Source organism: Aplysia californica, unplaced genomic scaffold, assembly GCF_000002075.1.
Source record: "Aplysia californica isolate F4 #8 unplaced genomic scaffold, AplCal3.0 scaffold00933, whole genome shotgun sequence".
Taxonomy (NCBI): Eukaryota; Metazoa; Mollusca; class Gastropoda; order Aplysiida; family Aplysiidae; genus Aplysia; species Aplysia californica.
Window position 1 is genome coordinate 212,096 of NW_004798203.1, and position 14,227 is coordinate 226,322.

General features: G+C 40.7%; 1 protein-coding gene across 1 annotated transcript; it reads left to right on the forward strand.

The window, feature by feature from the left end:
* Positions 1 to 1,207: 1,207 nt before the first annotated feature.
* LOC106013477 (cytochrome c oxidase assembly protein COX16 homolog, mitochondrial) lies at positions 1,208 to 13,076 on the forward strand (the record flags this gene model as incomplete). The annotated part of the gene is given in 3 exon segments (XM_013089347.2): positions 1,208 to 1,399; positions 8,782 to 8,856; positions 13,002 to 13,076. Coding segments are annotated over 3 exon segments (225 nt in total), but the record flags the coding sequence as incomplete, so codon positions are not given.
* Positions 13,077 to 14,227: the final 1,151 nt, after the last annotated feature.

Below are 14,227 nucleotides of genomic sequence, written 5' to 3' on the forward strand. Positions count from 1 at the left end.
AGACACTACACCCGGGTTCATTATTAGAATGCTTGCTGTCGTGTGTGTTCGTCTCTCCAGTTTACAGTCGTGTGTGTATATTAACATTACACACACGATTTCTACCGGGTCTGGGGGTTGAAACTTCCCGAAATCACAAAAGAGTTCCCCTACCGGGTCTGTATACTTCGTGACTTTGTTCCCGGTTACCATGTCTGTATACACTTCGTTGTATTATTGTACAGCGCATTGAGCACTTATGCGCTATGTAAATGCAATTTATTATTTATCTATTTATTTTGTCGTTTTTAAGGACAGGCGGGTTAACCCAGTTTTTGGGAGTTTCCAGAAATCATAACCTACACCAAAAGTGGGCATTGCCATACCTAGAGGGGAAGTTTGATTTCATTGGTGTGTATTTGTTTGGTTATAGAGAAAACTCTTATTGACTTTTAAAGAAACTGAACTTGGGACAAAAAAACCTACCTTCGATTTTCTCAGAACAGCATTTTTTCGGGATAGCCCCCCCCATGTTAAAAAAAGCGACCATATACATGTGGAGCAAGGAGGTTATACAGTAATATAAGAGGCTGCTCTATCTGTGGGTGGCAACACTGCTTGATATTGATAGAAGCCTTCTCTCGCAGCGGAGCCATGGTCAACCTGCACTGCACGCTGCCTAACTCTCGCTCTGAACTCTAGATAATAAAGAATGTTTTATTCTGAGCTGATACATGTATTAGGCAAGTCAGTAGGCTTACTTTATATTTTAAAACCGATCTAGATTTATATTATCTCATTACATACATGTACTATTACTAATGTCTAAATGCAGATGTCACAGCGGCTCCATATGTTTTTAAACAAATTTAGTATCTTCTTAACAGCAACGGTGAATAGCTTCTCTGTTTAAAAAAAGGAAGAGTTTGGGTATCCTTTAAAATTTAGTACTCTGAAATGGCGGCGCGCCCATCAAGTTTAGCACTCATGACGTCACAGCTAAGACCTCTAGCTCTATTTACAATCTCTTTGGTTTCAATTCAACTTGGCAATTGGCAATTTCTGTTTGGCCCAAGGAGATTAAAAGCAGGCCCTAAGTTAGTTCTAAGTAGGCTAAGCTCCTTGGTTTGGTCAGAGAGCGAGACGTGCTGCTGACTGCTGACTGCTGAGATCTACCGACTACCGACTAGGCCTATAACTAGCAAGGGTCTGTGCCTGATAGATTTTGTCAAGGCCTAGAATCTAGATCTAGATCTAGATCTAGATTATAGATCTAGATGTTACTATAGTATAGGCCTAACAAAGTCATAGCCATAGATCTAGTCTTTGATACACGGAAGCAGCGATGGCATCCAGTGTTCGCAAGATTTTAGATGCTTACTCGAAAAGGAAGTTTATAAGACTTGGGATTCCTTTTGTGGTATGTTTTCTGACCATGATGACAGTTTTAATGTTGGAAGAGGCTAGCCGTACTTAACTAGCCGGCTAGACAGCTGGGCTAGCCGTACTTATTCTTAATATGATGTCTAGACTGACCTTTAAAAAAAAATAGGCCTACTGAATTGTAAAAATTAAAATTTTTAGTTTGAAGTGGCTAGCCGTACTGAAGTACGGCTAGACTGAGGCCGCAACCAGACTGCGGATGGCGCTGGCCTGGGGGTGGCCCGGGGCTGGTGGCTGGGCAATAAATCACGTGTAATTATACAGTGCCGGCCAGACCGAAGATGGTGGAGGTCCAGCCTCGCGCTTCACCTGTCCGTGGCGCCAGGCCTGATAGTGCATGCTCTATTTTTTCGTAGCCCCAGGCTGGTAGTAGCAGTTCCGATTCAGCATTCATTTTGGCATTTTGGCAACATTTACGGACAGGTTTAACAAAATTGTTAAATATATTGAAATAATGCATTGGTTGCAACCTTATTCGATACAAATTTAGTGCATTTTGGGTAAAATACGTCTTTATTTCACGATTTTACGGATTTTATACGATGACCTACTTTCATCTCCGGCTAGGCGGAGACTTCGTAACGTTTTCGTGACTTCAAACATTGTTTGCCGATATGTGAGTGAATATTTTCTGTATGGTTTAGATAAACCGATGGATTAGTTAATGTAGGTAGGCGATTGTAGGTCTAGCTAGGTGTAGTTCTAGATATAGAAATAGTTGTTGGGCCCTGAACGGTTGAAGCCAAGTTGATAGACGTGTAGTATCGTAGCCTAGTACTAGATTTAGGCCTAGGCCTACATGTAGTAGTAGGGGGTATGGTATTTCATGTGTAATTAAAAAACTTCTCCTCGTCATCACACAGTTGGGGATAAGGTCTACATAAAATTCCTCTTTAGTTCCTTTTGGCGTTGATAGGAGGGTGAATCCATGATCTTTTCTTTTGCGATAGCTTCTTCAAAAGAAGAAAAACATCTATGGTTTCTTCATCGTCAGAATGACTTTTAGAGAAGACGAAGATAACGCAGTTTAAATGAAAAACACAAGATGCAGGAACTGAAACTGAAACGACACGTGTCTAGGCCTAAACTATTTCTCAGAAAAAAGAATGTTAACACAGGAGACACGAATCAACGACCTGCGTCCTCCTAGTTCTACCCCAAGCCCCAGCCCCAGCCCAGCCCCAGCTGAACACACCAGCACTGGCACCATGGCTGGTGCACCACCAGCCCCCTGACATAGGCCAGCCCCAGGCCAGCGCCATCCGCAGTCTGGCTGCGGCCTGAGAGTCTAGCCGTACTTAGATCTAGGTTTGGCCCTATCGACTCAAGCCTGTTATTGTTAAGTATACAGTACAGGTCTCATTAGATCTAGATCTAGATCTAGATCTAGATCTAGATCTAGATCTAGTAATATTCAGGTTCAAATACATGTAAGTCAGTAAGGCACCTTTTGGTTTTGTCTAAAATACAAATACTTTTTAGGCATTGCAAACTAAAAATTTCATTTACATTTCAGCCATCAATATTAAGTACGGCTAGCCTAATAGTCTAGCCGTCCTTAAGTACGGCTAGCCTGGCTGTCTACCCGTACTTAAGTACCTACTACTTTCAGATAGATTCTATATTATATTATATATATATAACATATAGAGATCTTTATATTATAAACTTACCAAAGATTGTTCGTATACAATATGGTTTAATCTGTCCAAAAAATGTCCGCAGTAAATAATTTATATATAAAGAAATGCTACAGTTCCAAACAGTTTTTTGCTACAGCTATGATGTGTTGCCTATGAAGGGTGCTGCTCTTAAACTTAATGTGGGGGGCACTCATTCAAAGGTCCCGGGTTCGAATCCGGGTAGTGACCGAAAAATTTTCTTTTCTAAATTTGTCTCCTTTCACCTCCTTTCCTGCTCTCTAGCAATGTTCTGTCGTCTGCTTTCATCTCCTCTTTCTGCCCCCACTCCCTCATCTCCTTTGCCCCCCTCCTCTGAGCTCCTGATTCTTTCTACTTTCTACTGCCTTTCTACTGCTACTCCTTGGCTTCTTCTTACTGCTGTCTTTCAGCCACACCCCTGATCTTCTGGTAGGAAAGATCTACCTAGCCTTCTCGGACAAGGGCGAAAAATCTCGGAGTGCCCGTGTGCAAGTTGTGCACGTTAAAGATCCCTTGGTGGTCTAAAATCGATAAGAGTAGGCTTCGGCGCCACTCGTCGGGCAAAATTCAAAATTTCCTACCAACTGAAAAAGTTGAATGTGTCCAGCGCGGTCATATGACCAAGTTGCGAGCGTCGTAAAACACTAACAAAAAAACAAAAAAAAAACTTAATGTGTTGAGTTCACTCGTGTGCTGTCTAGATCTAGATATATCTAGACCTATGGAGGGTTATTGATACTGACACATAAAACTAGCATTGCGTTTGTCGTGGCCACGACCAATCAATCGCGGCTCGATTTTTTGTCATTTTTCGGTCCCTGAATCGGGGATTAAAAGTCAACTTATAAAAAAAAGGAAAAAAAAAAGGAACCGAACCTCTTTACTTTTTGAAAGAAAGTATTTTCACATAGCTTCACTTCGTCTCTTTCTCAGTTGTTATCACCACGTTGATTTGTTGAATACGTACAGTTTACATACGATTTGTATTGCTGTTCCTCTTTTATTTTTCCCTCTTTGTGGTGTTTTATTTTGTTGGTGTGTAATTTTTTTTTCTTGTTGTTGTTCTGATTTGCTGTTTTTTTATTTTTAAAAAAATTTGTTGGGAAAAGGGGGGGGGGGGGGGCATTTTTAAACGTGGCATAGTCCGGGAACCTTGACCCAACACAATTTAACTATCTGAATTTTCAGACATTTAAAAATCTCTTCACTAGCTCTTGAAATTGAAATAGTTCTAGATCTAGATTCTAGGTCTAGATCGTCTAGACGCAAAAATTTGCTCCTTCCCAGACCTTGCAGAATGGCAAAATGAAAGTTGGCGCCAAACTCTCGCAAATAGGCAAAAAATCACGAGACCGGAAGCCGGAAACAGTTCGCAGAAATAAAGATTGGCACTATTTCTCCGAACGTTCTGAGAAATAGTCACTTCGTAATAATATTGTAGTTCTGCCTGAATTGTGGAAGCTTTCTCAGTTTCTTGATAAACCTCCTATGATTTGACTCCTTTTTTATGACGTTGTCTTACTCCGATCAATATTGGGTAGATCTATCTAGATCTAGGTCTAACAATTGTTTCTGGCATTGTTTGCACAAAAGTAGACTATATCTAGATCTAGACGTAGTCTAGTCTCATAATCATAATCATTTGAATTTGAGCAAGTAAGTCGAAAGACGCTTGGATAACAATAACAAGACGGTGATACTCGGCATATAAGCAGTATTTTCTGTCCGCAGTGTAGTCGTAATAGATCTACGAGTACCTAAAAATATGTTAGCCCTAGAGAAAACGTTACAAGCTGTCAACGTTCTCTAAGTCTAACGTTCAGTGCTTCCAAGCGTGGCATCGAATCCAGGTCGGGAAGGGGGTTTTTTTGGGTCTAAATTTAAAAAAAAAGTTAGACTCACTGACCAAGAAAGCCACTATTGAACTTTAACCAGGCTTAAAATCCCAAATTGGTAAAAGGAAAAGTATAGACTATACTAAGGTCTACGTTGTACAGAGGTCCTCTTGGGGACAAAACCAGAATGTGCATGCTTCATCACTAGATCTACATAAAAAATTTAAAAAGCTACAAACCAACAAGTTGGGGAAAAATGTGTTGGTCAGTCGAGAAGAGGACTACCAAACAAAAAAAACAACAAAAACTTCCACGACCTGGATTTGAACCCACGTTCATAAAATAAAGGTTTGGCTTCGAGCGCAGACGCGCTGTCCATTTGGCCATCAGAACTTCCGACAACGAAGCGTAGATTAAGCTTTATAATTTTACACACGGCGACACAGAGTTTTATTTAGCACTGGCGCCAAAGATAGTACATAACAAGATGGGCCACTCAGCCAAAAAAGTGTCTGCCGGAAGTTCGCTCTTTGCTTCAGATGGCGCCGCAGTCTGTTTTGAAGCTCTCTTTCGTTTTTCCAGAAGAAGAATAGGAAAAGCACCTCCTTGCGTGCGCTGATCGACTGCTGTTCATCAGCAGTTCGGGTTCGTTCAGTGTGGAGTTTTAGTTTTTTAAAAATTTTAATGACTTCTAGCCTTTCATTCTAAAGTCAAATTAAACGAAGAAAACAATCACCCTTTCCTCCGGAAGAGGTTTTTTGTCAGCGTAACCATTTTAAAAAAGCGTTCTTCAGAAATTTATTCAAAAACTTGCTAGTTTCACTTTGATTTTTAAAACTCAAGTAGGGTAACTCTGTTCGCAAAAGGTGCACTTTTGTGAAGAGGGCGCCACGGAATTTCGAGGACACTTTTTTAATTGGCTCAAAGAGAGAAGTGGCCCCTCTTGTTATGTAGACTCTTTGCTGGCGCTAATCGCAACACAGCATTTTATTTAGCACCGGCGCTAATCGCAACGCGGCGTTGCAAAAAGGCACTTCCTAAAAATATGGTGGGGGGTTTCAGGTGGGCCTGCCTCCCTGAATTTTACCATAATTTGATGTTTTGCAGTTGTTAGGTTTGATATCTTAGAGCGCCGCGCATCAAATGCATAGATCTTGATGTAGATCTAGATCTATCTAGATCTAGATCTAGATCTATCTAGATGTAGATCTAGATCTAGGCTCAAATAAGGGGGGTGGGAACTACCGAAAAAGCACCTAATATAGATCTAGATCTAGAATCTAGATCTCATGAGCATTCACATATATAACACTTTGCTAAAATGAAAAAAAAACCAGATTTCTTTTTTTAGTCCACATTTTTTGGGCTGATATTTATAGTAACGGCCATCTTGTTTTTTTAACCTATTCTTTAACATAGAGTACATCCGGGTAACTTTGCCACTCTCGGTTGGCTTGCGACGAAACAAAAATTAAGCCTTCGTCACCCCCTCTATGCTTTACTGTACATTATCCCAGTTTCGTCTGCTACTTTTCATGGCCAATGAAAATGCAGATATAGCCCACTGATTGGTTTACTTGCTTGTTGTACTTCACCTACATCGTTCTTTTTTCAAGTGGATATGGTGATGGGGAACTTCGCCACCATATCGGGGAAATTCGTCAGTCCTTGGGGGGAACTTCGCCATACTGGGAGATCATCTTATTTCTTTATATTTAGATTATTAAACACAATTAAAAACTGATCTTTCGATAAAAGGAAACCTGCACCTCCAAATTTTTTTTTCTCTCCCTCCCAGCCCTTATTCCAAAAGTAGATCGACCAGAGACATGGTCGGCAAGAGGTTTTTTTGGGAACACTAAATTCTTGGGCTGCCCCAGAGCAGCTTTGTCCAACTTAAAACAGCTTCAACAGCTTTCTCCAAATCACTTTATAAAGTTTAAGTATACTTGTCATTGATTCCCTTGCTTGTTTTCCCTATAATAAAAGTGGTAAATCTAAGTAAAACAACAAATGGAAAATCAATAGACCTGCGTGGCAAATTTCCCCGACAGGATATAGATCTGTACGAACACAATTTTTTAACAGTAAATGGGCACACAATACATGTATAGAAACGACAATAAAATGCAGCAAATATAATATTTTAATCAATAAAGCCTGTTTCAACATAATTTGAGTAAAAAGTTATGTTCGGCAACGGCAGTGTAAGCAGTAGACACAGAAAGATAAAAATAGCGCAGGCGCAGCAGAGATAGGGCAAGAGAGGAGGAAAAGGAAGCTTAGCGGGAAGACGCATTCCTAAAACACTGCAATTATTCTTCGTCATGACAATTAATTTTTCTGATTGGTTGATCAATTGACAAAGAATTGTTTCTGGTCCCACTCTTCCTTGATGGGTATATCGGATTATTCCCATTTTAAATCGGGGGGGGGGACAGGTGACGAATTTCCCCTCCTGGCGAAGTTACCCGAATCTACACTACATAGTTTTAGGCTAAGCTGAGGGCAATAGTATAGGCCAAAGATGTGTTTACTGCATTCACATGGAAGTGTTGATGGTAGATCTTTCTTGTCTGCTCACGTAAGTTACATGTGAAAAGCTTGTGGTTTCCTGCAGGCACGTATCCAGTATTGTCGCCAAGGCTAGTGTGTCAGTTCAGTCTTGGTGAAATTGAAGTCGATAATGGACCTTTGAGGATCAAAAGACGCGGAAAGGCTTCAAGGAAAAAAACAAATTATCCTATTAGCAGAGGTGAATGAAGAGACTTGACCTAACATGCATGTTATGCCAGCATAGGGGGCAAAAATAATTGAGTACAATTTTAACCCAGCTGTCATACTCTGTTTTCTTCCTTGAAAGAACACTAAATTTTTATCGTTTCATGTAGAATCTAGCCATATTAGTGCAAAACAAAATAAATTTCATGTCCTGTAAATTTTACTGTGTATGCATGTGCTAGACTGCATGTCATGCTGACCCCAGCATCCCATCCATTCATCCGTTCACATTCATCACAGAAACTGTGCAAGCATGAATCACAGCATCATTTTTTGCCGGATTCTGTGACTTTTAGTTGGCATGATTCAGCAGTGGGCCAGGATCATGGGGTTAGTTAGCCTTGAAGGAACTTTGCCGGTTTTGGTTAAGAAGTTTGCTTTTTTGTCACACTGAACTATTAAACTGGTGTTACTAAAAGCTCAATGTTTCGAGATTTAATCCTAGTTGGAATGGTTATTTTCTGTGCTTTAGGGAATCCCATGACCCTGAAGTAATTAGGCGCTGGGTGGGGAACCCCCTGCTGCAAATACAAAATTCCACTGCTGGTGCGCTGTGAAAAAGACTAAAGCATACAATAGAGACAACATGCTTGCTTTTAGACCAATTTGGTTGTGCCAAAATCTCAGTAATGTAGCGAAATCTGGCTTGACAGATTACAGATCATACAAAGTCAGAGATGTGAACTGCATAAAAGCATAACATCACTCTACAGAAGAAAAACAATGAAGAAAGGAAAGAGATGTGTAACTATTTTATAAATATGAGGAGAAAGGAAAGGTAATGTGTAGAAACAAGGAAGGTATCATTGATTTCGGGGGATGGACTGAGACTTGCCATCTTTCTGTGATTGGTCCAGTTCATTGATTTCTTGTAAATTACAGGACTTTTGGGAGGGAATCTTTAATTTTGGCCTTGTTCCTTGTAATCTGATCTCATCCTTCCTTTTTCCACCTCAACTTCCCTTTTCCACCTCAACTTCCCTTCTCTGCCGTGTTTTTTTTTAATTTTGATTTTGCACAATTGACTGACAATCATCAGATTTATTGTAGAGTGTGATGACTTTTAGGTTTTACTTCTTCAGGTCTTTGTTGCTGGAGGATCATTCTTTCTCAAACAATTTGCAAGCCTTCGTTATGAATTTCGGAAAGGCAAGATGGTAAGTTAGTAGGCATTTCATCTAGTAGAGGGGTATCTCTGTCTTTATGCTTTAAAGCTTTAGCATCACACAAAGTATGTTTTTGTCCTTAATAAGGACTAGGTGTTACATCTTACCTACTAGTAACAGAGGCAGCTGGTCTCTGTAATTAATGATCTAAATTACAGTATTATCCACTTATATCGACGTCCGATTTATCGACATTTTGACATTAGGACATATTTTCCAATTACGAAACTCTTTCAATATCTTCACGAAACAATTTCTCTTATATTGACTTTTTTTCAGCCCACTCTGCTTTATCGACATGCTTCCTGGGTACCTGCTCTGGCGAAGCCCATGAACATAAATGGTGAAAAAAGCCATGCTTATGGTCAACGCATTAGTTCTTTAAATTAATGTCCACCTACCCGCCCAGTAGCCTATATCGACACACCAGGCTTTAGTAGGTCATGTAGGGCCTACACAGTGTAGTCTCCAACACAGTGCAGTGCCTCACAGACGAGAGCGTCTCGCGCGCTGGGCATCACCTCCCTGCCCCCACTCCCGATCGCTCACTCCCAGCTCACTCCCCTTCCCCATCCCATTCTCAGTCTGTCGCTGGCAAGTGCCAAGGTTAACGAGTCGGTGCCTCGCCTTTGAGTTGAAGAAAGATAAGTGTAGACCCTAAAAAGATTTCAACAAAGACAAAACATATATATGTATATATATGGTTCGATAGAATAAATTGTGTGTAACTACATTTTAAAATCGGCATACAATATCGTAGAGGAAATTGCTTAAAAATGCGTTTAAAAAGTTATTTAAAAAAAGAGAAATTTATATTAGGACCAAATCGCTATGACGAGAGAATGTTTACTTAACTTGTACGGATTTTCCTGAAAATGAGGTACTTGTCACCGGTATCTGTGATTTAACGTAAAAAGTATGGGAAGCCAATATATATACAGTGGAAACCTGTTATAACGAGAGGGAGGGGACTGTACAAAATGTCCGTTATAGCAGGATTCTCTTTATAAGGGATCCAATAATAAATTCAATGGAAATAATACAGTAGGCCTAATCTATGAGTTTGGTGTTCCTTTTATTTCTTTTTGTTATTTCCCCTGATGATGATATTATTTCAACATGACGTCTAGGTCATACTTGATCAAAAATCAAATCAGTTTTCTTTTTCTAGCGAGCGCCAGCGATGTTGACAGCTCGTTGGCGATCAGAAAGAAAATTTTCAATGCTAACTCGCCCGCTGTGTTGTCCCCCACCCAACCACACCCTGTGGTTCGTTCCGTCTGCTTGTGCACGTCACACATTCACTCCATCCATCACAGTTCTGTGACCTCTCCATCCCCACATCGGAGAAGTGAGAGGCATGGTAGGCGTAGATAATCTAGACTAGGCTGGCCTATCGCGCGATGCGTTCTGCTTGTCTGCGCATGCCGCACCCTCCCCACTCTCATTGGCTCCGGCCTTCATTGTTGACACACGTGGGCTCTCCCATTCTTTGTTTCGCTAGTTCACCAACAAGTTTCTCAACTTGCGAGGTTTTACATTGTGTATAATTGGCCTGTGCGGTGTGCACAGCAGCGGCAATGTTCCGCTATAACCGACTCGCTCGTTTGTCTGATTGCGCTGTAGCAGTATTTTTTTTACAAAGATGAAGATGAGAAAAAATCGGGGCTTTAGTCAGAATAGTGTCTTTATAACAGACTTCTCGTTGTTTCAGGACTCGTTAAAAGTGGATTCCACTGTATATAAAAAATGTGTTTTCTCACACCCTCAGTCGCAGCTTTTCAGTTGATGTTTGTTTACTATGTAATTTCCTCTTAAGAATTACCCCTTGTGCAGTTGGCAGAAAAGAAGGTTTGAATGGCATTCTGGCAGTTGTACAACATAAAAAGGACAATTAGATGTGACTGAAGGGCGCCAAGTGCACATTTGATGTCACCGATCTTACATGAGTGCAAAATCTTTTTGCAAAGGAAGTGGGAAACCACCCTGTGTCTCGCTATTCTCACCCCCCTCAGGTGTGCTATAGCTCAGAGAATAATTTATAAGTTGTATAGACCTAGATAAGTTTCAGGTTTAGTTTATTTACTGGGCTGGGTGAAGGCCTCTGGGAGCGAGAAGACTGAGTTGCAACAGAGTATCATTCTGTCTTTAAGAGAGTATCTTTAAGTCAAGCAGTGGTCTTTCAGATACCGTTTTTTCAGCTACAGTGCTGGGGCTGAAAACTTGACACTGGTAAACTCTTCAATTCACATGGATAAGATTCCAATGCCATATGTGCTTCTCCAATACTGTGAGATATTATGTAAATTAAACTGCAGTTCCATGAAATGCACCTTCAAGAAAAATGAACTGGATTGCTCTCCTGCCTGTAAATATAGAGGTCCCAGTTGCTCTAACGTCGGGGGTTGTAACCCAAGATTTCAATAATGAATGTTGGCTGAAATTGTTTTGTCCACTCCTGAAATGTCATAGACTTATGGTGACTCTCTTCTTCCTCCTTTTCTTCTTCTTCTTCTTCTTCTTCTTCTTCTTCTTCTTCTTCTTCTTCTTCTTCTTCTTCTTCTTCTTCTTCTTCTTCTTTTTCTCCTCCTCCTCCTCCTCCTCCTCCTCCTCCTCCTCCTCCTCCTCCTCCTCCTTCTTTTGTGAGCCAAGTTATTCCAGTTTCACCTCTTGCTAGGATGGTCTCCGTGGTGAGCTCATGCTTGGCATAGCAGTCTGTCAAAATGATTTTTTGAGAAATACTGAGTTTCAAAAAGGTCTTCATACTAGAAGTATTCTAAAATTATGTGAAGAGCACAACCCTGGGGGTACAAAATGACCCCAGGTGTACGGCTAGGGTTGAACATTTTCAGATTGGTAGGAATTAAAAAATTTTTCCTTGGTGGCGGCCGAAGCCTACTCTATTCGATTTTAGAACGGCCAAGGGAACTGCGCAACTTGCACACCGGACCTCCAAGATTTTTTGTCGCTATCCTAGAAGGCTAGGTATTAGATCTTAACTACCCTAATTGGCTTCTTTAAATGGTCCAAATGGACCTAGTGCTGACATGACTTGGTTTTACCCTTTCTAAGAAAATATTTGTTAAATTTATAGTCAGTCCTAAATTTAGTTTTATTTTTGTAAGATTTTTGAAACTGCCACATTCTATGGAACAAAATTATGAAGATTCTATTCAATGCACTTAGGCTATTTGATTTGAGTTAGTCAGTATGTATCTTCACTAGGTTATCATCTTTTTGTTTTTGTTTTAGTAAAGGTTTTACAGTGCTCGCAACTGCATAATAAGGTCATATGAGCGCCAAGGGGTGGATGTCAACAGAGAAATCCTTACAGGGAATCAAACTTACTCTGCTTACCTCTCTAGCTTCAACAGTACAAAGTCTGCTTGCTGCTTCGACTATCAAGGCACCCCGGAAATAGCGGGTCCCAAGAGTGTGACAAACATACAAAAGAAGTAGAGGAAAATGACGATAGATATATAGTAAGGATTAGGAAAGAAAAAGCAGCAGTTCCCTGTTGCAGTTCAGGCACAGTTATGAGCATGACATAGGTGAATGACTGAATGAGCCCATTTACAATTCTACTGTGCATAAGAACAGGTTAATGTCCCCCCTTTGGGAATGGCCTAAAGACACGTCAGTCAGTAGCCCATCCCGGGGGGGGGGGGGGGTATTATCATCTTTACAACTTGGAATAATTGTATACAAGTACTGTAAAACCTCAGCATAATGGATGTACATTCAAACCTCTTTATACCTTAAGTTGTATGGTCCTTATTAAACTAGTGTAAATTTGCCCTGGGGAATTGACCAGAAGAGGTATATAAAGCACATTGCACACACCACCCGGCTTATTTCTACTGCTTGTTGTGTTTCGCTGATTTTGAAAATGCTATTATTTTTAGGCTTTTGCCAATATTTTTGTTAAAAAAATTTGAATTAAATTTGTAAGTTGCAAGGAAAAACTTTATAGCAACTTCGCCACCTTGCCCTGTTGGCAATATATATATATAAAGCACAGGAATGCAAATGTCCTTTGACAAAAAGTACATGTAAAGTCAAACCTAAAAAAATCTGTTGATGAATGACGCAGACACTATATAATTAATGCTTGACTTTTTATTCCTGTTTCTCAGCTGACCAAAGAAGAAGCCGAGAGCATGGGCCTGAAGACAGTTGATGTCAAGATTGCTTCTCAAGAAATGCTGAAGGTTAATCGGGAAAGGGGGGAGGGAAAGAGGGGTTTGTTTTCTTGCATGCGTGTATGTGCAGATGCACCTGCTGTTACAGTGGAACTCAGATTCAACGAGGTCGCCGGGCCTGACCTATAATCTCGTTGAATCTGAGTGTTCGTTATAGCCAACATGAGGTTTTGTGTAGATAATTACAGGCACTGAGCAAGTAATGTATAAAGAGAAGTAACAAGTGGTGCCTGAAATGCCTGCATATTTAAAAATATGAGCTGTGCAAAAAAAAAAAAAGACCGATTTATTCAAATGCACGCCTGTGTCATCTCGATTGTTTGCCTAAAAGTTGTGTAGCTGTGTAGAGCCTAGCCTAGCATACGGCAACTTTGATTCCATATACCAGCACACAATTCATTACTTAGATCTACGTCAAGACTAGCTTTAGTTTTATGGTGCTAACAACTGGGTACACGGGGCACATTAAACATTTTCTATTGGAAGGAAATTTTTAATTTTGCCCGGGTGGCGGCCGAAGCCTACTCTTATCGATTTTTGACCATCAAAGGATCTTTGACGTGCGCAACTTGCAAACAGGACCTCCAAGATTTTTCGCCCTTAACGAGAAGGCTAGGTGTAGATCTTTCCATCCATAAGATCAGGGGTGTGGCTGAAAGACAGCAGTAAGAACGATCCAAGGAGTAGTAGTAGAAAGGCTGCAGAAAGAGTCAGGAGCCCAGAGAAGGGGACAAAGGAAGTGAGGGGGGTGGGGGCAGAAAGTGGAAATGAAAGTAGACGACTGATCTTTGTTAGAGAGCAGGAAAGGATCTATCCTTTTCTGCTAGAGTTTGTCAATTTTTATGAAAATTTTGTTTTTCGGCTCAACGCCTTTTATGTCCCTTCAATCGCAAATATCTTGACTTCTCCTCGAGATTAATGGGTATTACCCCCAGTGGGTCGAGGGGATATAAATAGACCCACTGCTTCGTCTGCAGAAGGTGCAACCCCTTCAAAGACGAGGTGTCGCACACAGACCCCAATCCTCTGAGATCCGGATGCGACACCTACTTTGGTGTATCTTCCTCTTCTCCTTCCTTCTTTCTTTCTTCTTCTATCTTTCCTACCACCACTGACCTCATGTGCAGCAAAAAGAGAGGTCACCCATCCCACAGAGTGGG